Here is a 24,380-nt window from a genome sequence, read left to right as displayed (position 1 = left end):
CAAGTGTTCCTTAATTTAGCTTTTGATGGTTTTACAGAGCAAGAGCTTCAGTTTCCTTCTGTTGGGACTTTTTAATCCATCTCCAGAAACGTGCTTTGAAGTTAACAGATTTTGCATTTGCAGGTAGCATTTTCTTATTTTTCCTTGGCATTTTCAGAGCAGATGAAGATACATAGAGGTCAAAGCCTTTTCAGGGTCTGTGTACATGATGCCGTTACAATAACTTGGTGTCTCCCAAGCATCTGGATATGGGGCAGGGGGGCTGGAGTTAAATTTTCCATTCGGTTCTAGTGAAGAGAAGTCTTGCTGTCCAAAGAAGACCAAAATGTAGTGCTCTGTACCCTTAGCTCATTCACCAAGTGTTTGTGAAGCACCTGTTAGTGAATGGAGGACCTGGTCTTAGAGGAATAGATTCTTTCACCGGGGCTCAGATGCTTGAAGAGTTAAATGACAGCACAAGCAGTACTTGTTCAGGTGCTTGGATGAGTTTATACAGGATGGTTTACACAGTGACGGTTCATAGCAGGGAGAGGAATGAGATGTTGGCAGAAATGATGGGGAAGCCTTCAGGAAAGATGGGGGGCTCTGTTAGCCTGGACAGATTTGGCTGTGGAGAAAGGGAAGAGCAGAGCGAGAGAAGGGAGAAGTAAGGTATGGACATGGTGTTATCTGTGGTGGTGAGGGATCTGGCTTGACTGGAGAGGACAGTTCACAGGGGAGAATATGTGGAGATGAGATTGTATAGATCTACTCTGTTCAATATAGTAGTCACTGGCCCATGTAGCCATTTAAATTAATTTAAACGAAATAAAATTAAAAATTCAGTTCTTCCATTGCAGAGTGCTCAGTTGCCACATGTGGCTGGCGGCCACCATTTTGGACAGTGCGGATATAGAATATTTCCATCATTGCAGAAAATTTTCCTGGCCAGCACTGATGGAATATAGCATTTTACAAGCAGGATAGAGAGCAACTGGAGGTCTTCTGATTAGGCAGATAGTAACATGATGAAAGTAGTACCCAAAGAACATTTATGGAGAGGTGGGGAGAGCAGAGGAAGAGCAGTGAGGGACTCTCAAGTGAGTAGCCTGTTCACTGTTACAGTGTGCTGAATGCATGTGAGGATGATAAGCTGTTCCGAAGAACAAATGGATTTTGTTTGGTAGAATGACTGAAAGCATCAAAGAGCCACAGATATGAACACCGAGGATTTTACCGTGAGAGGCAGAGGGAGAATGGTGTAGCACCAATGGGCGAGGGAGGAGCTGCCTCGGCAGTCTGAGGGAGAACAGTTGTGTCTTTACAACAGCCTGTGGCGGAGGGGCTGGGGTGCGGTGGTGGTGGTGTTGGTAGTGAGGATTAAATGGTATAAGCATATTTCACAAATGATGGATAGAAACTTGAAATATATAGGTAGTTTTTAAAAGAGACCCATCTCCTTTATTTTGACAGTACAAAAGCGTATAAACATATCGGGTGGCTTCCTCTTGCATCTCTGCACATGCACTTGTGTTGACAGCTCTTTCCCTTGTTTGCTTAGAGGAGGGGAACAACATTTACTGAGCACCTTCCAGGTAGGGTGATTTATGTACATTTTCTCCTCAGCCTTGTGAGGCCCATATTATAGATGAAGGACAATAGCTAGTAAGAGGTGAAACAGAGGGTTTTTTTGTTTGTTTCTTTCTTTCTTTTTGCGGTACGCGGGCCCTCACTGTTGTGGCCTCACCCGTTGCGGAGCACAGGCTCCGGACGCGCAGGCTCAGCGGCCATAGCTCACGGGCCCAGCCGCTCCGCGGCATGTGGGATCTTCCCGGACTGGGGCACGAACCTGTGTCCCCTGCATCGGCAGGCGGACTCTCAACCACTGCTCCACCAGGGAAGCCCGAAACAGAGGTTTGAACTCAGAACTCTTGCCCTTTCTGTCTAGTCTCTCTAAGTAAGGATGGTTTTACTACCAGTCCCTCAAATTGCTACCACCCTCTCTTGACCTGGGAGCTCAAAACCTGATGCTTATATCACATTCTACATTTAGAGGTTGGCGTTAGCACTGAATTCCGCTTGCCATCGCTTTTTCAAATGTAAGATAGAGATCCTATAAACATTGTTTGCTCACAGTAATCATTGGTGTGAGAGGTTACCCGGACTGACTTTTAGCTGAATTGTTCTTGAGCACTGGTTTTCAAAGTGTGGTCCCTAACCACCAGTGTGAACATCATTAGAAACTTGTTAAAAATGCAGATTTTCACACCCAACCCAGATCTACTGAATCAGAATGCTTGGGGTGGAGCCTTACAAGCTATTTTTAAATAAGCGCTCCGGATGACTCTGATGCACCCCAGTGATTAAGCATGAATCAAGTGAACAAAAAGGATACTTTTAAAAGCCCCTTTCCTGTGAATTAAATTGGAGCCTCTTGGGTAGATTTAGCTCTTCCAACATGGCTGACTGTTAACCCATCAGCAGTGGTTGGCTGGAGATATATGGGAAATGATATGCATTAAGTAGGACATTGTTTCAAATGGATGGATCTATGGTGGATTCCTGAGTAAATTATTACTAGATTATTGACGCAAAATAACGTCAAGGTGTGCAATATTGAACACAGGACTGCTTATTTCTTAGCAGGAGGTGGTAGTGATTTTCAATTAAGGGAGTTAATACTTTGCATTATTTTTCACAGTATTTTTATGTCATTTAAGATTCCTCATTTCTTCTTTGTGTGGTTGTGAATAATTAAAGCCAGATCTGCTTTATAGTTAGTTAGCAGAGCAGTTCATGATGCAAATGGAACTCATAAGAGCACCTGGGTTTTGGAATGGTGTTGTAAACAGGCTTCTGTAATGGATTTTTGGACGGCATCAGTGAATTTTAAAAAATTTGAAGTCAGCCTTTGGGAGTTTAGCTATGGACCCTATGCTGAGTGAGTGGTACTGCAGGGAAACCAGTTACAGCTCTGTGTGTGCTAGCCTTCAGCTAGGTAAAACAGTTTTTGCATTTCTCCCTCTCTCTGAAATACAGTCAACCCTCTCCACTACCCCCAACACACACACAAAGAAAACTGCTCAGCTTTCAGTAGGCAGTTCCTGTCATTTGGCTCTATGGAGCCCTTCCTGAACTTTCAGCCTCCTGTGGAATCTATCACTCCTCTCTCCAGGCCCCAGCTACTCTGCACAGACTTCACTATAACACCTCAAGCATTTTAAATGATTGCACTTTTGCTTACATGCCTTTTTTCGTTTACTGTGTCTATCTTGAGTACAGAGACTTTATACTTGAGTTGTTGTTTTTATTGCTCTCACTTTAACTTCAGCTTCTATCACAGTACCTTGCACATAATAGGTTCTCATTGTTTTTGATTAAATATAATAGAATTACAGCTGTTTGGGAAAGAGCTTTGCTGCATGCATGGATGGTTATAAATGTCTGTTTAGTCAAAGATGAGATTTTTTTGTGGGGGGAGGTAAAACTTACGACCCTGAAGGGTAGGCCACTCAAGAGATCAAACAACATAGGGGACTTTGTGACCTGGAACCAGTGACAAAGGGTCACTTTGACCCCTGAGATGGGGCCTCTAGGAAAACTTGGGAATGATACGTGATGAAAAACTGAATTTCAACCCAAATAGTTTAATACTTTTGTGTTGTGTATGGGCTCTTTACTTGGAACTCCCTGTGTTTGCTTCTTTCTGTACTAATCTCACTTCATTGGTTTGACAAACCTGTGAATTAGGAGGAATTGTTTTCTTACTTTACAGATGGGGAAACTGAGACAGTAAGATTTATATTTTGAAGTTTTAGTACAGCTATTAAGTACAAAATAAACTACAAGGATATATTGTACAACACAGGGAATATAGCCAACATTTTATTATAACTACAAATGGAGTATAGCCTTTAAAAATTGTGAATCACTATATTGTACACATGTCACTTGTAGAATATTGTACATCAACTATACTTCAGTAAAAAAAAATAAAAATAAAGTTTTAGTAAGTTCATTATAAGACTAAAGATCTTTATTGCCCTCTTTGGAATTTACTGTGCCATCCGAGATGAAATTGTTAGGTAGTTTCAGAGTCACCCCAGTGAATCTGTAATTCAGAAATCCGAAAATAGCTCCATACAGATAGAATATTAGGAATATATTTGTATCAGCAGGGCTGTAGAAATTAGATTCTTCTGAGAGGTACACTAATTTATTGATTGATTAATGAACTGGTGATGTGCATCTTTAGTACTTTTTCTCATTCCTACACATTTCTCCTCCAGAGATTCTGATTGTTTCCTTTCATGTGGGTCCTTATCTTTAAGTATAGAGAACATCATATGTACTCTCAGAGATTTGTTTGCTTGTTTGTTCTTTTTTAAACCAAAAAAGAGCTGTTGGCCCTTGTGCATCCTTGGAGCCCTTCACAAAGCTCTGTGTTTGGATTAACTGCCGACCCCGTGTGATATACAGAGCATCTGGCAGCTAGGATGGAATTTTCAGCTGTCTCTCTGTTATGTCCACAGAAGGAAATGTGAGTTTTATCTTACTACTCAGGCAGTGGTACATTCCTTTTTTGGTCCATGGGATCCACCAATCTGATTGTGGACTTATTTTCTGCCATTCCTGTCATCTTCTTGAACTAGTTAAAAGGCCAGGGGTGATCTTAACTCACCCTCATGACTATGAATTCCTCTTTGGTCACTTCCTGCATTCTTAAATTCTACTTTGATTAAAGCTTATTAGGTTTTGCCAGCATTGTCTGGTTCATCCTATCTTGTGTGGTTAAGGGATCCCAGGCAGCGTAATATGAAGGAGCTACTACTGTGGGTGTTTCTCATAGCCAGTGTCTCTTCTCCACAAATCCTCGTTTTCCAGATCTCCATACAACTGGTTCTTTTATCCTTGCCACATGTACGAGTATGGTTATAGGTTGTCCATATCTTACTAGGTCTCAGAATTAGAAGTGGGTCTTCTTTATTATGAGACAAAAGTGGGCATTTTAAGAAGTGGTGTGCTGAGATTCCAACTCCAGTCTTCCTGTTGATTATGGGGTTGTGGTCTTGATTTTTCATTTGCTGTAATGTATGTATATGCAGTAGAAGGCAGCAGAAATGCATATTGTATTAAAATAATAATCCTAAGAGCCTCCATTTTTAAAAAATTAATTTTTAATTGAAGTATGGTTGATGTACAGTGTTTCAGGTGTACATCAAAATGATTTAGTTATACGTATACATACATACATATATATACACACATATACATACTATGTATATTCTTTTTTGGATTCTTTTCCATTATAGGTTATTACAAGTTATTGAACATAGTTCCCTGGGCTATACAGTAGGTCCTTGTTGTTTATCTATTTTATGTATAGTAGTGTGTGCCTGTTAATCCCAAATTCCTGTTTTTTCTGCGCCCCTACCTCCCACCCCCTTCCCCTTTGGTAACCACAAGTTTGTTTTCCATGTCTGTGGAGCCTCCATTTATTGAATACCTTCTGGTACTTGCCCACTATGCTACATGTCCTTTCATTTTCTCATTTAATCACACTAACAACCTCATGAGATAACTTTTGTCTTCTGTATGTTAAAAGGTGAGGAAATAGGGCAAGAGAGCTTCAGCCAGTTGCTGAGGTCGTGCATCTAGTATAGAGTCGGAGTTCACACTAGCCTTTCTTACTTCAGAAGCCGGCCTCCCGATGTCAGTGTACTGCTACTGTGTGTCGGCGCTTACCCTCCATGGTGAGGGAAGAAGTGGGCTGTTGCTGAGGATTTGTAAAATAAAGGTATTGATGGGATTATTGAAGGCAGAAAGAGACAGTGAAAAGTGGAATTATTTGCAAAGAAGGGAAACTGTTTGGGGACAGACACTAGACCTTCTATGATAACCATTCCAGTGGGGTACAGTGCAGTGCAGCCTACTGGTTCTCAAACTTGAACCTGCATGGGAATCACCTGGAGGACTTGTTAACACACAGATTGCTGGGCCACAGCTCCAGAGCTTCTGATTTACTCCGCTTGGGGCAGAGCTGAGAATTTGCATTTCTAATAAGCTTCCGGGTGATACTTTTGGTTCTCAGACAACACTTGGAGAACCTGTGTAGAGAAAAGTGACTCCTTTGTAGGTGTCAAGTAGATATGGTTTTAAATTCCTGCTGTAGTACTAACCAGCTGTAGGAGCCTTAGAGTCTTCATCTGTAAAATTCAGCAGGGTAATACCTGTATTACAGGGTTTTTGTGAGGGTTAAATGTGATTTTTAAAATGACAACAATATCTAGCACTTATTGAATACTTACTAAGTACCAGGTTCTTTGAGAAGTGCTTCACATACATCATTTACTCTTCAACCGTTAAATACTGTTGTCCCCACATATAGAGCTCCTAGCACATGGGAGTTGCTCAGTTACCACTCCTGCCCTTCCCTGTCCGCATTTAAGAAGACTGGGAAATGTGTAATGCACCTTAGTTAGATTTTCATAAAGCTAATTTATTTCTTTTTAAAATTTTGACACTTTAAAAGGAAAACTTAAAAAAAAAACAAAAAAAAACAAATTCTGGATATTTATATGCAATGGTTTTACCAGTAAGGCTGGATAAGAAAAATGTTGCTATCATCTGAAATGGTAGAATATTTCTTCTTACTACTTTACGGTTTTCAAGTATTGTGGATCGCTTAATGCCCATATAACTATTTATTATCAGTTAGGAAGCTTAACCAGCTTTAAGAAAGCTTTATAATTTACCTTTAAAACTAATCGGGTTTTTAACTCTTTCTCCCTTCCTTTATGGCTGCTTTTCAGAAGGTGTCATAAAGCCAATTTTGCCATCCAGTTACAGTCCTTCACCCATAATTAAATAAAACCCCAAAATAGTAAAGTTATTACTTTATTTTGCTTTGTTTGAGAAATAATATATTTTACGAGAAGAGAGTATAAAAGAAAGTAAAAACATGGAGATTCTGAAATGGGGGATATTTTTATTTACTTGTGAATGAGTGGGGACATTTATTCTGTGTCTGCTAGATGCTTGTTAAAATACTAGTACTTAAGGGGATTAAATAGTAACCCTAATCTGTGTAAGGCAGTTGAAGTGGTGCTGGTTTACAGTGAGCACTTGATGAAAGAGCCATTATTAAATTATTTCAGGCACTTCAAATATATGGATATCCTAACACAGCTTCTACCCTTGTGGAGTTTACAATCTAGTGGTTCCCCAGAAGGACTCGAGGTGGCTCCTAGAAGAGTCACAGAGCTGGTGACAACTGAAGCTGGTGTTCTGAGTCATGCGACTTCAAGGCCAGTGACCTTGCCTCCCAAAGCGATGCCTCCCATTCCTAATCTTGGTGTAGTTGACAGTGTCCCCACTGGCCAGCTTTGAATATCTCTTTTCGTGGTCTCACGGTTTGTTGTATCCTGGGCCAGGAATGAGATCTGGGCAGGTGTGGTTCAACTTGACGAGTTGGGTTCCCCTCCTGAGCCATTGCCCGGACACATGCCCATTACACAGACAGGGGAGGGATTGGAGAGACCTTGACCTACGTTCAGTGAGTGAGGCATAGTGTGTTAGATAAGGTAAGGAGGCCTTTCCCCTGAGGAAGGAGCCCAGGTGTCTCCTCAGGAAAGCAAGGCAGGGCTTGTTTCATGCTGTCCTCTCTTGGGCCAGTCATCAGTCAGGTGAGAGGAGGATGTGACAGGTAAAGGGAGCAGCATGGCCAGGTAGTGAGTGAGACATGTAGTGAGAGTGAGGCTTCAGCCTCTTGGCATCCTCCTGGTTTGGTATGATTGTGGTGAGTGTGTGGGGAGAGGCTCCGGGAGGGAGGGGAGGCTGGGGAGGTTAGCAAGGGCCAGGCTGTGGGGGCCTTGTCTGCCGCCGGTGGGAGGGACGCGCTCCCGAGTTAGGATGTTATCCTGTTGACCATCCGTGAGTTTCAGGGGAGTAACTTGATCAGATTGTATTTAGGAGACTCTTCTGTGGCCCCCTACTGTGTGAAGGGCTAGCCTGGAAGCCTGGAGACCCAATTTCATAGATGACTTTAGAGGAAAATCAAGAGAAGTGACCAGGGAATATCCAAGGAAGCTAGGGGGATGAGTATGGGAGATGGGTGGAACAGAAGTCAAGCTGATAGATTTTAATTATAGAATGTCCCCACTTGAATCATCTACTCTCTGGGAGGGCAGAGAAGGAAGAGAAGACTATTCTGTCAAGAATTAATAAAAATCCTTATGGTCTCTGCATTTTAACCAAATATCTGGTCCTGTTAGCAGAGGGGTGACTGTCTCTTGAAGTGTTGACCTAATTACTCTAGCAGTTCCAGAGAGCCGTGTAACATTTGTGAGAGGGTGAGGCTGCTTTTTAAAGCCACCAGCTAACTCCCTTCAACCAGTTTAGCTTTGCTTATTAACAAGAATAGATTGAGAGGCAGGGTTGTACATTGAAACAAAAAGCTCATACTCTTAGAATTCTAAAAAACTCTTTATTTTTAAGCAACACTTTCCATTAAGGGGACCATACATTAAATGATTTCCAAACTTTTTGTAATTTTGATTCCTTTTCCAGCTGAAGTTTCAAGATTCTTCCCTGTTACAGAGAATAGTTCCTAAAACCATTCTATACAGAGCACTCTACAGACTCATTGAGCGCCCTCTGCTGGTTTTATTTTAATGGACCAAATAGGTGGTGCTTGGAAATCTTTAAGTATTTGTGTATATCTTAGTGTTGAAAAATTATGAGGCTGGAAGACAGTATGAACTTTGATCATAATTAGTAGTAGTATTTAAAATAATGGTTTTGCATTGAGAAGGGGAATGCTTTTTGGCTGGAATATAGACATATTTGATTAAAAATGAATGCAGGTAATAGGGATTTCACTGACCCATAGCTATATCTGGCAAAATATTAGCCTGGTTGAAATAAAAACTAACTTCAAATGTCAAATAAAATGGTTACTTGTTTTCTAACATGAAAATCAACCAAAATCTGCTTATATGGAATGAATTTAGTTTATGCCCCAAATTAATAAATTTCATGGTTGACTTTGTTCATGTTACTTGAGGTGCTTTGAGACATCTTTCAAGGAAAGTGTTATGAAAAGGGCTTTGCTGGCCAGTCTGGAGAGTGGCCTTTCTTCTGAGGGGAGTGGAAGAGTATCTGAATATTTTTCCACTTAAGAGAGAGATGGGTAGAGTCCCTAGGGTAAAAAAACAGGGACGATGCTGTTTTGTTCTCTTCTCATCACTGGCCCCTTTGAGCCTTAGTTATATTTTACGTGACTGTTTAAGGACCACTGAGCTAAAAATTTGGCATAGCCAGAGCGTTAGATTTACGGTCTTTTAATTTTTCATCTCGTCATCTTAAGTGTTTAAATGGGTTAAGGAGAGAGACGCAGATTGTTCACAGGAAGAAAGTCCAGTTAGGAATTCATTCATTCATTCATCCAACATTTACTGAGCGCTTAAAACAACCAGCTATACGTTTAGGCCATGATATTGCATTGAGTAAAGCAAATGTGCTCCCTGACCTCGTGAAGCTTACATGATAGTTGGGAGGAGAAGAGGGAATCAGGGCAATATGTAAATAAATATATACTCTTAGAACTTTATGTATGTAAAATATACACTGAGTGTGTATATATAAACTCATGTACACACATAAACGTAAATATATGCGTCAGAGAGTAAAAATTGCTATGGGGAAAGAACACAGGGCAAGCTAAGGAGAGTTGGGGCCGGGGAGTTCCATATTTCATTTAGGATGGTCAGGGAAGACCTCACTGATAAGGGGACATTTGAAGAATAATCATTAATGTCATATAAAAGTTGTTTATGATTTTCTTATTTGATCTTTCAACAATGTGTAGAAAGGACATGGGGGAAGTAATGTTGTTAAGCCTTCCATGGCTCCCCTTGCACTAGTATAAAGGCCAGAATCCTTGGCATTTCTTTGTGAACTCGTCTCCAGCTTATTGTTCTCTATGCTCAAGCCATAGCGTGTTACTCCTCAAACGGGCCATGGTTGTTCAAAGTGTATAGGCGTGGACTAGGCAGACAAAGGATGAAGTCTTTCCAAGGAGAGGGAACGACAGTGATTCTTTTAAAACGTGAATCAGATTATGTCACTCTTTTCAGAACCTTCCAGTGGCTTAGCATCACACTTGGGAAAAAATCCAAACTCCATCCTCATCTCCTATCCAGTGTTATTCACTTGCTCTTCCAGGCTGACCTTTGTTCTGTATACATGCCAAGTTTATACTTGTCTTCCAGTTGCTGTTCTCTCGGCCTCGAATACTTGTAACTTGCTTCTTCATTCAGGTTTCTGCTCAAATGTGAATTAGCCCATAGTAGCCTTTCCTCACCAGCCTACCTGAAGCAGCCTCTCACGCCCACTTCAGACACACCTTAATCCCTCACGCTGTCTTATTCTTTTTAATAGAACTTTCCCCCTGATGTTATTTTTTATAATTTGGTTGTCTTACCTGCTAAAACATAAGCTCTATGAGGCCAGAAGCCTTGTCTCTTTCATGTTTATTCCCTAATTCTTAACAGTGTTTGACACATGTTTGATGATCAATAAATATTGTAATGAATAAACCCATTTTGCTGACAAACAAAATGAGTTTCAAGTGGTTATTTATCAGGTCTATAAAACAACCAACTATACTTAGCTATTAAGTGATTCTGACCTTACTCCCGTGTCAGCGTTTTTTCCTACTTCACTACCCTTTGTGGTGGCAGATACTCTGTTAGTGAGTAACATGTTATGTTGAAGAAATAGTGGATGCTAAATAATATTGACTTGTGTATGTGTGGGCACATTTGTGCATGCTCTCTCTCCCTCACACGCACGCACATACACACACACAACTGTGTGTGTGTGCTAGTGCTTTGTGATGGTGTTAGTTGCCCAGAAAATGGAAGCCGCTGTGAGAACCATACAAGTTACTTTGGGGAAATATTAAAAAGCCAACAGAACCGAACAGCCCTATCCAGTGATTTGGGTTTGGGATTTTTTTTTTTTCTTTCTGGTAAGTCTTCTGTTTTTAGCCTGATGGCAACAACATCATGATTTATGTTAGCTCTTATCTTAAAGGCACTCAGGGTGCTACTTTGCCATGACTGTGCCTTATAAACTCGCCTATTATTTCCCTACCTAAAACACTCCAGTAAATTAGGCAGCACAAATGTAACTCTTGTGTCCTTCTGTAATTAAAGTTTGTGGTATTCTCCTTTTGAATGAATCCCAGTGTAAAGAAGGCCAAGGAACTGCAGTTTGGGGTGCTCACAAAGATAGAAATAAAAGATTGCTATTTCTTTGAGGTTTGCTAATATTATATATATATTTTTTCTTTTTTTTAAGCTTCATTACATCCAGTGTTTAAAACCCCTCTGATCTGGCAGCTGTTTCCTGAATGATTTTTGGATTCATTTAGTTTGTAGCCTCTTTCACCTCCTCCCACACCCCTGTCCACTCACTGCAACCACCATCTCTTTCAGAGGGAGTTCTTGTTCCTCTGGCTCCTTCCAGTGGCCTGTGTTTGAGATGACCCTGTGGGAAGCCTCCCTCCCCTGACTTTTGCTCAGTCTTGTGTCCAGTGCTTCCTCTAATTCCTACAGTACCTGAACCTTGCTTTTCCAGCAAAATTATTGTGGCTGAATTACTGCTTTATGTGTCTCTTTCTCCCTTGAAAAACTATGAACTCCAAGAGAGCAGAAATTGTCTTGTCTTCATATGCTCGGTATCTACTGTAGTATCCTACCCAAATGCTCAACCAATCTTTAGTTAAGTGAAGGAGGTGATAAGCAAGACAAACTTAGTGTTTGGCTTATTTGTAGCATTTTATGTTTTGTTTTTTAAAAGGATGAAATGTTTTTGGTTCAACCCAGCAAACACTGAGCCCTTGCTGTACGTCAGGCCCTTTGAAGAGATGTTGAGTGTACAAAGATCAACTAGATAGTCAAAGATGAACTAGGTAGTCTCTTCCCCACCTTCACTGTAAATGGCTAAGCTTTCAGAAGGTATCTTCCTGCCTGGGATGATCTGTCCTGAGCCATGAGCAGCACTGGGCACAGCCATTTCTCCCCAGAGGCCTTCCTAGTATACCCCACAAGGCAGAGTTTGGGCACCCATCTCCTCCTCTGCACCTAGAGATGCTGAGTGTTTATGCTAATTATAGCACTTACCCAGTGGTATTCTGTCTATATGCATGTCTGTCTAGTCCTCTGGAGGGCAGGCAACAGGAAGTATTTATAATTCTAGTACCAGTTCATAGCAGAGACAAACTATATTAAATAGAGGCACTTCGTGCTTGTTTAGCATGAATGGATGAATAACTTAAGGCTTTGCTAATGGGAACAGAACAGAAAGGAAGGTAAAGAACACATTAATATTGGGCTATTAAATATCTTTCAACTATTTAACTTATCTACTTGATGGATGGACTAAAATAAAAATTTTATACTAGCAGTAAAAAATTATGAAATAAAGTAAAATAAACTAAAGGAAGTGTTTAAAGTAATAAAATATTTTCAAATATTTTAAGGCTCATTTACATATAACATTAATGTTTAGTATAATATTCATATTTTCAAAATAGCCCCAATACTAATGGTTAGCAGTCCTATTATATGTGATAGCAATAAGTCATTGGAAAATCCTTTAACTTTAATTAATTCAGTCCAGTTTTCTACCTGATTAGTACAGATCAACAATTATATTTTGCCTAGATCATATCATCCCCAAAGACTTCTTGTAGTTACTGAGGGTATTGTTAACAAGATGGTTAAAATAAAGAGAAATTTGAAATATTTTAGATGGTGGGAAATTAACTGCATCATGAATCTAGGAAATGACCTTTATTTTAGTTATGAGCTCTCTGGAATACTCAAAATGAGAAAATCTAAGTATTTTAAGTTTTTGGCTAAAGAGGGCTCAATTGTGGCTGCCATTAACAAAGGGAAATATGGTAAGTCTCATAATCTTTCTTGATGGCATTTGAGTTTGAGTTCCTTTTGGGTCCAAAGTATCCTATTTCTGGGGTTGAGGCACGGGAATAGGTAGATGAATAGTATGTTGTGAAAAGACCCATTTAAGGCTGGAGAAAAATGAAACAGTTCTGTAGTTTGCTGCTTTTCTGTCTTTGGATCTTTCCCTTGTGTGTTCTGAGGATTGCTTAAAAATCATTCCTTTTAAAACTGCAAGTCCTTAATCCTTGCCTCTTTTAGCATCACTGATCCTCTGTTCCCTGATTTCTCCTCTTATCTGGCTGGCCTTTTCCTGCTTGGTTTGTTTCTCCCTGCCCTCCCCTGAAGGAACCCGGGGTCTGGTCCTTGGCTCTCTGTTACCGTGGAGACTTCATTGGTGGTCAGGGCTTCTTAGTGCAGGTTGACTCTCAGATCTGCCTCACCAGCCCAGACCTTTTGTGACAGCCTGTCCTGCTAACTACCTCTTGGATGTATAATATCTACAATTTCCCATCCTGTTGGTAGAAGAAACTTGACATTTAGAGCTTATTATTCTCTTTCTCACAAATCATTCCCATACCCCCTCCCTTTTTTCCTTAGAGAGATACTTCCTTTTCTGTTAATGTTGCTTAATGTTTACTCTCTTCCTATCTTTGTTCAGCCCCCATTGTCAGTTATCATATTTCATCAAATTATTTTCAACCACATGCCTTTCTCACATTTATTTCTTTTCAGATCATCTTGGTACTATAGCAGTTTAAGCCCATTTTGCTTCCTCACACTGTGTTTTTGTAATATTTTCCCCAGATGGTTTCCTTGCCTCTAATCTCTTTTTCCTTCTTAGGATACTGCTGTGAGATAAACCTTTCTAGAACATTTGCTGCTTTTAGCATGTCACCCTCCACTCTTTGACCTCCAATTTTCTCCCATTACATACTACACAAGGCTGTGGTTTTTTTCTTGCCTACACACAGGTTCAAGTATGAATCTTTTGGCTTGCCGTTAATATGCTACGTAAACTGATCTCTGCTACCTTTGTTCGTTCATATAGTTATTGAAAAGCTTCCTGTTGCTACATAGGCATTGTGTGAAGTGCCCCAAAAGACACAGCTCTTGCTTTCCATAAGCCTCAGATGGTGATGAGAAGTATGTACGATGTAGTGGGTTGAGTGTACACTTAAACACACTCTGGCTCTGTCACATATCCTTGGGTCCAAGCAGCCAGTGTGCCTAGGTTTGAGTTTACCCCAAATGTAAGCGTGTCTCCTGCCTGCTCTCTCCTTCAGCACCTCCGGATACTTCTGTGTCCCTTGTTTTCGGCACCCTCTTCCTTCTTCCTGCCTAATACGGGACGTGTCCACAGCCTCTCTTTCTCTTTTATGGCCTGGACCATTTTGAAGAATACAGTACCCTTGTTCTACCTATAGACCTTTTGGTGTCTGTCACTTGCTGGCTATTGAACATGTGTTTCTTCTACTGATAATTGCCTCTTTGCACGTTTCTCCTTTCTGACACTTAACTCTGTCTCCTGCACTTAACCTTAGTGTCAGAATTGTGGAAAGAATACAGACTTTGGAATCCTACTTGGGTTTGAATCCCAGCTGTAGCCCTTTCTAGCTTTGTTCTTAGACAAGACATTAAAAATCTTCTGGGTTACAGTCTTCTCATCTCCAAAGCAGGGGTAAAGATACTCACCCTGCAGTGTTTGCAAAGCAGCTGGTTCTGCCTCCGACCTGCAGAAAATGGTTGTTGTAGTGAGCCTGTGTCCCTTTCTCCTGTCACCAATCTCCTGTCGTGTTTATTGTTTATAGAATACTAATTTGTGATTAAAATGGTTGCTGCGTTGTATTAGTTATTTTTCCTCTATTGTTGGGTAAGAGACAGTTGTACGGGGGTGAGGACAGGCTCCATGCTCCCAGCCTGGGGTGGAGTGCCAACGGAACTTTATAAGCAAAGTTTGCTGTTGGTATAGAGCTTTGTCCACATCTGTGATGATAGAGCATAACATATCCCCAGTCCTTAAGTCCTTTAAAGCCTTTTGAATTAAACACTTTTTTCCTTCTCTTTATGTTCTTAAAACTTTATGTGTGGAAATAATTTCAAATTTATAAAAAGTGGTAAAAAACAGTACAAAGAATACCCAGTTATTAGTTACTCAGGATTACACCTGTTAACATTTTACCCCATTTGATTTTTTATCATTTGCACTCTCTAGCTAAAAACCTAGATACATCCACAGTGTTTCCTTTACTATCTGTCAGTAAGGTGCATATATCCTGGCCTTTTATCCCTGAAGTGCTTCAGTCTGAATTTTCTAAGACTGGAGCTGCTCTCTTATAAATCACAGTAGGGTTAACTACTGGTTTTTAGTTGTCATGCCTCTTTTAGCCTTCTTTAATATGGGACATGTCCACAGCCTCTCTTTATCTTTTATGGCCTTGACCATTTTGAAGAACACAGTACCCCTCTCCTTTTTAATAGAACGTTTCTCATTTTTTATTTGTCTCGTGCTTCCTTGTGGTTAGATTGAGGTTTTGTGTTCCTGGTCAGAGTAATGCATAGGTAATTTTATGTCCTTCTCGGGGTATCACATATGGAGGCACACAGTATTCATTTATCTCTACTGAGGATGTTTATTTTGATTATCTGGTCAAGGTTTTGGTAGATTTATTCCCTGAATAAATACTGCTTTTTTTCTTCCTTGTACCTTGTTAGAAGTCTGGGGGGAGACAATGTTTAAGACAGTATATATATCTTGTTAACTCATCAGAATTTCCCCCTAAGTTGAGCATTCATTGAAAATTTTTGCTGGAATCAATGTCTACCATTATGATTGCAAAATGATAGTTTTACTACTTTAGCACTTTTCCCAGTTGGACTGTCAGGCTTCATCATTCCACCATACATAAGAGTTCTCGCTTTTCCTCTTTCTGTCTATTGTTAATATAGATTTATGACGTCCTTTTTTTTATTGTTTATAATTCATTATTGTTCTTAATTGACAGTTTGGTCTAAAATTGGTCCCAGATTTGGCCAGAGGAAGCTACGTCAATGTGCAGCATGGCAGCATGTCCCCATCCTTTTTTTTTTTCTGTCAAAACAAGATGTTCCCTTATTTTCTGTCAGTTTCCTTATTTTCTATCAAAACAAGATGTTTCAGTCTCATCTTGTACATACCCTGACCTAGACCTGGAAACAGCCATTTCTTTGAGCAGCCTTGGTTCGTTTTAGTGGAGAATGCTATCAGTGACCAAGATCTGAGCATTAGGTATGCTCATTGCTACTGGGTGTCCCTCTGTGGTGTGAGGCTTTAATGAAATTAAAAACTAGCTGCCCTGCATTTCCAGAGGATAGACTATGCGTTTCAGACAGTGGAAAAGCTATAGCTGACTGTCAGTCTTTGGTTGCTTTAGGAAATGATTATGCAAAATGGTATGTCAGTTGCCGGTACTCTTGTATTTAAAGGCGAGAATGAAGCTAATTGCATGGATGCATATAGTATCTGAATTATACAAGGACTCGCTTTGGAGTTATTCTTTTGGTACTATAATATTTACCACCTCATGGAAAGATAATACTTTGGAGTAATGCTCAGTATTTACTTAGTATTACTTACTTTCTTTGTTTCACTTTTCCCTTATGATTGTTGGGTATAAATCTTGTCATTTTGGCAAACTGGGAAATTGATTTGGGTAGACCTGTAAGCCTCCTTTAAGATTCTTGAATAAAAGCTAGTTATTGTTATAACTTCATCATTCTGGGATCCTGCAAGAATATCTGTACTAAATATTTATGTCTGCAAGATATAAAAATTAGCCTCAGAAATGTAAACTTAATTTTGCACCTTTTAACTTTGAATATCTGATCATATAAATTATTTGAAAAATTTTTTCTTGGAAACTTCTTATTTTAAAATAATTTCAAATTTACAGAAAAGTTATAAATCCCATATACCCTAAACCCAGATTCACCAGCTGTTAACATTCTGCCTCATTTGCTTAATCATTATCTCTCATTTTTTACCCTGAATCATTTGAGAGTAACTTGTAGACGTGCTCCTTTACCCCAAATACTTCATTGTGTATTTCTTAAGAACAAGGATATTCTCTTACATAACCACAGCACAGCTACCAAAACCAGGAAAATTTTAACATTGGTGCAGTGTTAAATGTGTAAACCTCATTCAAATCTGGGCACTTGTCCCGTTAATGTCCTTAATAGCAATTTGTTTTTATTGTTCAGGATCCAGCCCAGGATCATGTATCGCATTTAGTTGGAAAGTCTTTTCAGTCTCCTTAATCTGGAATAGTACTTCAGTCTTTCTTTGTTTTCCATTAGTGACATTCTGGTAGAGTACAGGCCAGTTTTTTTGTGTGTGTTTGTTTTTTAATTTTTATAGAAGGCCTCTCAATTTGGGTTTGTCTGATGTTTTCTTCTGACTAGGTTGAGGTTATGCACTTTTATTAGGAACACTAAGTGATGCTGTGTCCTCAGTGGGTGGGATCAGAAGACATGTGATGTTAGTTCATTTCATTTTTTGTGTTGTTAACTTTTTTGATCACTTGATTCATATGGTATGTGCCAGGTTTCTATCTTTCCCTTTGTAATTTATAAGTGAGCAGATTATTTTTAAAAGTAAGTTTTTTCTTTTTAAAATAATCCATCTTTATTTTTAAAAATTGGAAAACCAAAGCACAAAGTAAATTAAAATTGGCCTCAATTACTACCTAGGAATAACTACTATTAAAGTTTTGGGATCTCCTTTTCTTTCTTTTCCAATATGTGTTTTGAGCACCTGCTACTTATTATTCTAGACAAAGGGAATATCTCAGTGAGTAAAACGTGTTCTCATGGGGCTTACATTCTGGTAAATAATAATAGCTATCATTTATTTATTTTTATTGAGATATAATTAACATATAACATTGTATGAGTTTGAGGTATACAACATAATGATTTGATATATTGCAAAATGATTACCACAGTAAGTTTAGTTAACATCCATCACATATAGTTACAGATTTTTTCTTGTGATGAGAACATTTAATATTTATTCTCTTAGCGACTTTCACATGAACAATACAGTATTGTTAACTAGTTAACTGTAGTCATCATGCTGTACGGTACATTATAACTATCATTTATTGAACATTTATTATGTGCCAGTGCACTGCTGTAGGTGCTTTGCTTTTATCAATCATTTAATTCTTAAAACAACCTTATGAGGTAAGTGTGATCGTTGCTCTCTTATGGCAGAGAATTTAGTATACCCCATGTTAAACAGCTGCAAAGTGATGTGCCATACTGTGATTCAGGCAGAGACCATCCTCTTAACTACTGTGGTGTGGTAACAAGTTATAAGCCAAGTCTGAAAGTTAGAAAGCAAATTAAGGTGGTGATTCTGTTCAACTCTTGGGAACAGAGCTATGGCAGCATTGTTGTCTATACCTGAGATGCTTTGTACTTGCCTAGGGTTTTCTCTTACTCCGTGTAAGCAGTGAGCTCTCTTGATTCGGCCTCCCTAAGGAAATTCTCTTACTTTTCCCCTCTTCCCTTCTGCTGACCTGTTCTCAGTGATGTGACGGTTAAAAAGAAAAAACCAAACCCTGATTTGTAGCATTTGCCAATTTCAGTGGTGTAAATATACCCATAATCGTTGACTTCAAGATATCAATGCTACATCACTGAACACAGAATTGGCAAGAGGTGTGTTGGGAAAAGATGTGCAGTAGCACATCATTATAACAGATACAACAGATGTAAACCTCAAGAGCGTAGATAATAGTAAGATGTGGCAAAAGATTAAAATGTGATGTTTTGAGTATTTATTACATCTCTTTTTAATTTATTTAATTGTAAGCTTATATCATTTACTTTTTTTTTTTTTTTGCGGTATGTGGGCCTCTCACTGTTGTGGCCTCTCCCGTTGCGGAGCACAGGTTTCGGACGCGCAGGTTCAGCGGCCGTGGCTCACGGGCCCAGCCGCTCCGCGGCATGTGGGATCTTCCCGGACCAGGGCACGAACCCGTGTCCCCTGCATCGGCAGGCGGACTCTCAACCACCGCGCCAGCAGGGAAGCCCTCATTTACTTTTTAATAATGGCCGTGTTTAACACCTGGCTTGCAGAAATCCTGAAAATATGATGCGCTCTCGCAAGCCTGTACAGGCCAGCTCCAGCATGCCACTGCAGTTATCTTGCTGCTGACTGCCCACCTTCAGGAGCCTCATGACTGACACTGTCTTGCTATCTAAGAGATCAGTGCTATCCCTTCTTCTATCATTCCTCCCACAAAACTCCCTATCTCATTCCTCTAATCTCCACCTAACATCTTCCCTGTTTCCAAGGCCTTGTTTTCCCCACACTGTAAGTCACTCTCTCCTATCCCTCAGATGCTCTTCTCTTCCCAATTTCATTTTTTCCCCCAAATCAAGTTACTGTCCCCAGTTAAAGGAAGGCCCCAGACACAACTAATATCGTGGGGCATGGAGAGTCTCTCAGCAAGATGGTAGGTCTAATGTAGAGAGAGAATCCTTGATCTAGAAAAGGAAGATCTATTCTTAGATTTCCAGGTTAGAAATCTTAGTGGAAATAATGTATATATTTTTACTTATTAATAAGTACATAAAGGTGATTTCAGTACTATTAATACAGTCCCCAAGATAGGGACTTATATACAAGTCCAAAAGTATAATTCTAAATAGTGTCTGAAGTCAGTGATAATTCTGTTGTACCGACTGTGCTATTCCTGTATTAGGGTGCTTTGGAGCTTTCCAGTTCAGCAGTCCTAGTAAGTTACAGCTTATTTGTAGTTCATTCTGACTTCTTACAACAGATTGGAACCCCTACTGTATACAGGGCGCTACACAGAGTACTGGGAAAAAATAAAAAAGAGACACTCAGGGCTATAGGAAATACTTTGAATTTGGTCTTCAGAATCAACCTGCTGGAGCATTTCTGTTACTAGACTTGATCCCAAGTTTGACTTCATGATTTTTGGTTTTTATTATTTAGTGAAACACTACCTGTTGCTCCTTTCTGCTGCTAGCCATTAAGCTGTGGCCACAGGGAGCCATGGTTCTCTAATAGGCTTTATTACTCCTAAAGTGGAAAGGAAAAAAGTGTTTTAAGTAATGGAATTCTCTCCCCTATTTAATGTTAAAATGGCCTGGCTTTCTCAAAATTGGATTTTCCATAATGCATCATTAAGGTTTACACAGTACTAAACCTCAGTGCTCTAAAATCTTTTGTTTATGGTTACCACATGAATTATATAATGTTTATGATTGGGAGAATGGTAATTAGGACTGTATTTCATAGAATAAATTTAATTTAGCCAGTGACCTCAATTTTTAAAAATGTATAAAAATTGCTAGAAGAATATTTGCAAATAAAGGACGAAGATGTCTTAACTTCTAAATAGTTGCAGAGTCACGGGCAGAGTTACTGGCACAAGATTTATGTCTGATTCCGTGGGCTTAAGGGAGGGGTGGATAAAGAAGAGTAGCGATTCCAGATGGTCAGGAAACACAAACTGTTAGCCTCCCATCCTCATAGATTAAGAATATTATCCCAGGCTGAGTGGTGAGTATGCTTCAAGAATTCTCACATATTAGCTGTAAGAAGAGAAGATATTATCTCCATTTATATAGTCAAGGAACCTGAGACTTAGAGGATTTAAGTAAAGTCATTGTAGATGGAATTTAAACCCAGATTTGTCTGGAGCCCAAGCTCTTTGCACTCTACCACTTCTAGGCCAGCTCTGTTAGAGGCTCTCCATGTTTGATGGAGAATGGGTGGACTTGGCAGTGATTCTGTGGGATGTAGAGTTTAGAGAGTTATTGCTGCAAATGGAACACAGAGGTTAAGGGGCATTCTGAGTATAAGGATGTAACTGTTTAATATACTTCCTCCATCCTCTCTGCCTTATTTTTAGATTTTCCTGGAATTTTTACAGAGCTTTTTTAGGGAGCTATTTTACATTCTTTAAAAATTTTTTTTCCAAGTGAATGTACCATTATCTTGTTGGTTTACTTATTTGTCTAACCATCTCCACTAAAATGTAAGCTTAAAGAGGACAGAGATCTTATTTTCAGATTGTTTTGTATTCTCAATGCCTAGAATACTTCCTGGCACATAGGGGCGCAATCAGTGTTTATATTTGTATAAACTCACTAGAATGGGCACAGTTTAGATGATGCATTTGATTTCCCCTTAAATTAGATGTTTTCTAAAGATAAGCTCCCAAGAGGAACCTTACTAATGCAAACTTGCTCTCTCTTCCCTTTTCCTAGGGCGATTGTGTTGTTACTGTACTGCTCTCTGAAGAGGACAAAGTTGAGGATGATGTAGTGTTTTACTTGGTATTTTCGGGTTCCACCCTCCATCACTGTACAAGTACTCGGAAGGTCAGTTCTGATACGCTGGAGACCATTGCTCCTGGTAAGTATTTGAGTGGAATCTTTACTAGCCTTTATTTATTCTGTGTTCTGGTATAGAGTAATCAGGGTGATAGAACTATTGTTAGATCTTTGTTTTAAATACACTTTAAAGTATTTTATTTCTTGCTTGTTGCACAAAAATCTGAGCCTAACTAGAAATAATTGAAATAAAATGTTGTCATAAATTGAAAGACAGTAATTAAGATCAGCAAAAATATTAATTTATTGGAATGTGAAAGAAAACTAAAACACATTTGAAAGATAAAAGTTCATGTGGTTACTATGGTGTGACTGCATATTTGATTCTGAATATCATTGTGGCAAAAGCAAAGGTAAAATACAATTAGTAACACATTACTCAGTATCTGTGAGGGAAAGACTAAAAACCTTCTGTAAAAGCCAAAGCTTCCCCAAATTAACAGATTATAGTTCATGGTGAAATGAATACTTAATCACTATTGCATTTATCCACTTAACAGAATTAAAAGGAAAATGTTTGCTTTAAAAAATTCTTTATGAAGTCATTAAGTCATTGCTGTTTCCACCAGAAGCGGCTGATAACTTTGACTGTCTTTTGACTGACCCCAGGTATCTGAAGGTGTATTGATTCGTGTTTGGAAATGAGCTTCTTCTTTCTTTAATTGACCTTGCTTCAAAGTTAATAATTGGTTAATTTTCATCAGAATACAAAAGAGGGCACATTTAGGGGGAACCCCTAAAAATGTTGACAGTTGAACCATTTGCCTTTAGAGAATAAAATGGATTTAGTTCTTATTGAAACATTTCCTGTAACCAGTGATTTTATGTAACTCTGATTCCACTTTGTTGAAATAGATGGTGTAAAAAAAGTATTAGTTTATCAAGCACTTTCAGTATCTGGTCTCGCTGGTATTAGATCAGATTGTCAGTTTTTGATTGCTGCTGTGCTATTTTCCATACATTATCTTCATGTCTGATGCCTACCAGATCCTGGAAGTTAAACCACGTTCAAGAACTGAGATTATGACAGTTGAAAGCTGTATTTATCCTCCTACTCGACAAAAGGGATTTTGAAAATACAGGATTTAAAGATTCTTGGCAATTTCTGTGTATATTCCCCCCAAACTTTTAGGGATAGGAAATTTAGCTAGGAGTCCAGCATAGGTACTGACGTTTTCCCTAAAGAGTATTAAGTATCCTTCTTTGTAACTTAAAGCTCTAGTCTTGTTTCCTGTGAAGTATATCATGTCAGAGAGGCTGATCTGGAACTTGACATCTGCTCCAGCAGGTGCCATCCAGTGTCACCACTGCTAAACATTTCTTATGTGTGGGTGACTGTGAGAAACAGACCCTCAGCTAGGTAGAATCAGTCAGTCCCTGACTGGGCTCTTATTAGGAAGGGAATGGAGGTAATTTTTATAGACTTACTCTTTTCCTGATTTAGAAATGCTTTAACAGTTTAAGTTTGTGTGTGTATGTGTGTGTATGTGTTTGTGTGTGCGTATATATAGAGAGAGAGCGAGAAAGCGTGCAAGTAGACATGAGAATGTTCGAGGAAGGCCGGCTATTACAAGGACATAGCCCTGTGCCCTCACTGCCATCCTCAGTCACAGGTACCAGCAGAGTCCAGCCTCCCGGTGGAGAGGGATGTGCCTGGTGGCTCATATACCTTCAATGACGAGGTACTTAAATTAGTGTGGACTGCAAACAGTTACTCTCCTCGGGTTCACAGACCCACGGTACTTGTATGACAGCCAAGAGCTCTAGGTTTGTACCACATCCTTGTACACTGTCCCCAGCCTACTGTTTTGGAACTTTAGTTCCCATTTCTTCTCTTGCCTTTGGTCTAACACTTCTTCAGTCTGTTTCAGGCCCCCCTCTTTTCCAGCCCCACCCATCTCTGGGTGTCCTCTGGTACTGACTGACTATGAGTGCCCTAGACCTGTTGACTCCAGCCAACCAGAACGGGCATTGTATTCTGCTCTTTCCCTCTAATTTGATCTGAATCCTCAGTAATCATTCCTGACCCATTTGCTTGGGGCCTGGAATCACAGTACCTGGTTTCTCCTAATTTTTCACTAATCAGCTCTCCTCCCCTCAAATTATGATCTTAACTATTTACCATATTCTTACAACTTGTCCCCTTTGCCCCCAGTTGGCCTGAATGTTCTGCTACCCACCTGAATTCAGTCAGCCTGCTGCCTGAGGCCCCTAATCACAAGAGAGGTGACAAAAGGATTAGAGTCCCTAAAAGGCCCTCTTGTTCAAGCAGGCTGAACAAAGAGTAAGGCAGCATGTGAGACTGTGATACGTGCACGGGTCCCAGTGAGCCTCCCTCCTTGGTGAAGTAGAACCTCTGTTAACTGTTGAAACAAAGGAGATTCCTGAGTGGATCTTGCTGCTCTGGTCGCCACACGTGTCATTTTTCTGTTCACTTGTCTTCTTCAGCTGCTGTCCAGATTGGCCCAGTAATTGTTGTGGAGGGATGGGTAGAGATAGGGAGACTTTCGGGGGTTAAGTTAGTTTTGAATTGCTTGTTTATATCATGGAGTTAATAGTTTTGTCTCGAATTAAACTGCCTTAAATCTGCTTTGGGAGATTTCTTTGGCTTGTTCTGTACTTTCCTTGAGGTCTTTACTCAGATATCACCTTCTCAGTGAGGCCTTTCCTGTCTACCTTGTAAAAATATACAAACTGCTTCCTCTCCACGCTCCCTGTTCCCCTTCCCTGCTTTACTTTTCTCCACTGCACTTATCAACTTTGGACACATTATATATATTATTTATTTTCTACTTGCCTCTACTGCAGTGTCAGCTTCCCGAGGGCAAGGATTTGTGTCTGTTATATTCACCGGTATATGCTAAGAAGGCTTTTTCTGTGAATTCCTACCACTTGATGGGACTGAGTTTCTATCGTGTTGAAACTCATCCTCGTTCTCAGAAGCACCCTTCTAGAAAGGTTGTGCATACGTACGTGCATGTGTATACACACACACACACATACACACACACACAC

General features: G+C 39.7%; 1 protein-coding gene across 1 annotated transcript in view; it reads left to right on the top strand.

The window, feature by feature from the left end:
- Positions 1–24,380, top strand: part of AKAP13 (A-kinase anchoring protein 13) — a 332,091-nt gene that overhangs the window by 106,925 nt on the left and 200,786 nt on the right. Inside the window, 1 exon segment of the mRNA XM_032623794.1 lies at positions 21,240–21,387. Coding sequence (XP_032479685.1) covers positions 21,240–21,387 — 148 coding nt within the window.

Source organism: Phocoena sinus, chromosome 2, assembly GCF_008692025.1.
Source record: "Phocoena sinus isolate mPhoSin1 chromosome 2, mPhoSin1.pri, whole genome shotgun sequence".
In the NCBI taxonomy this organism is placed as follows: domain Eukaryota; kingdom Metazoa; phylum Chordata; class Mammalia; order Artiodactyla; family Phocoenidae; genus Phocoena; species Phocoena sinus.
Note: the sequence above shows the minus strand (reverse complement) of the source record. Positions and strands in the feature narration are given on the sequence as shown.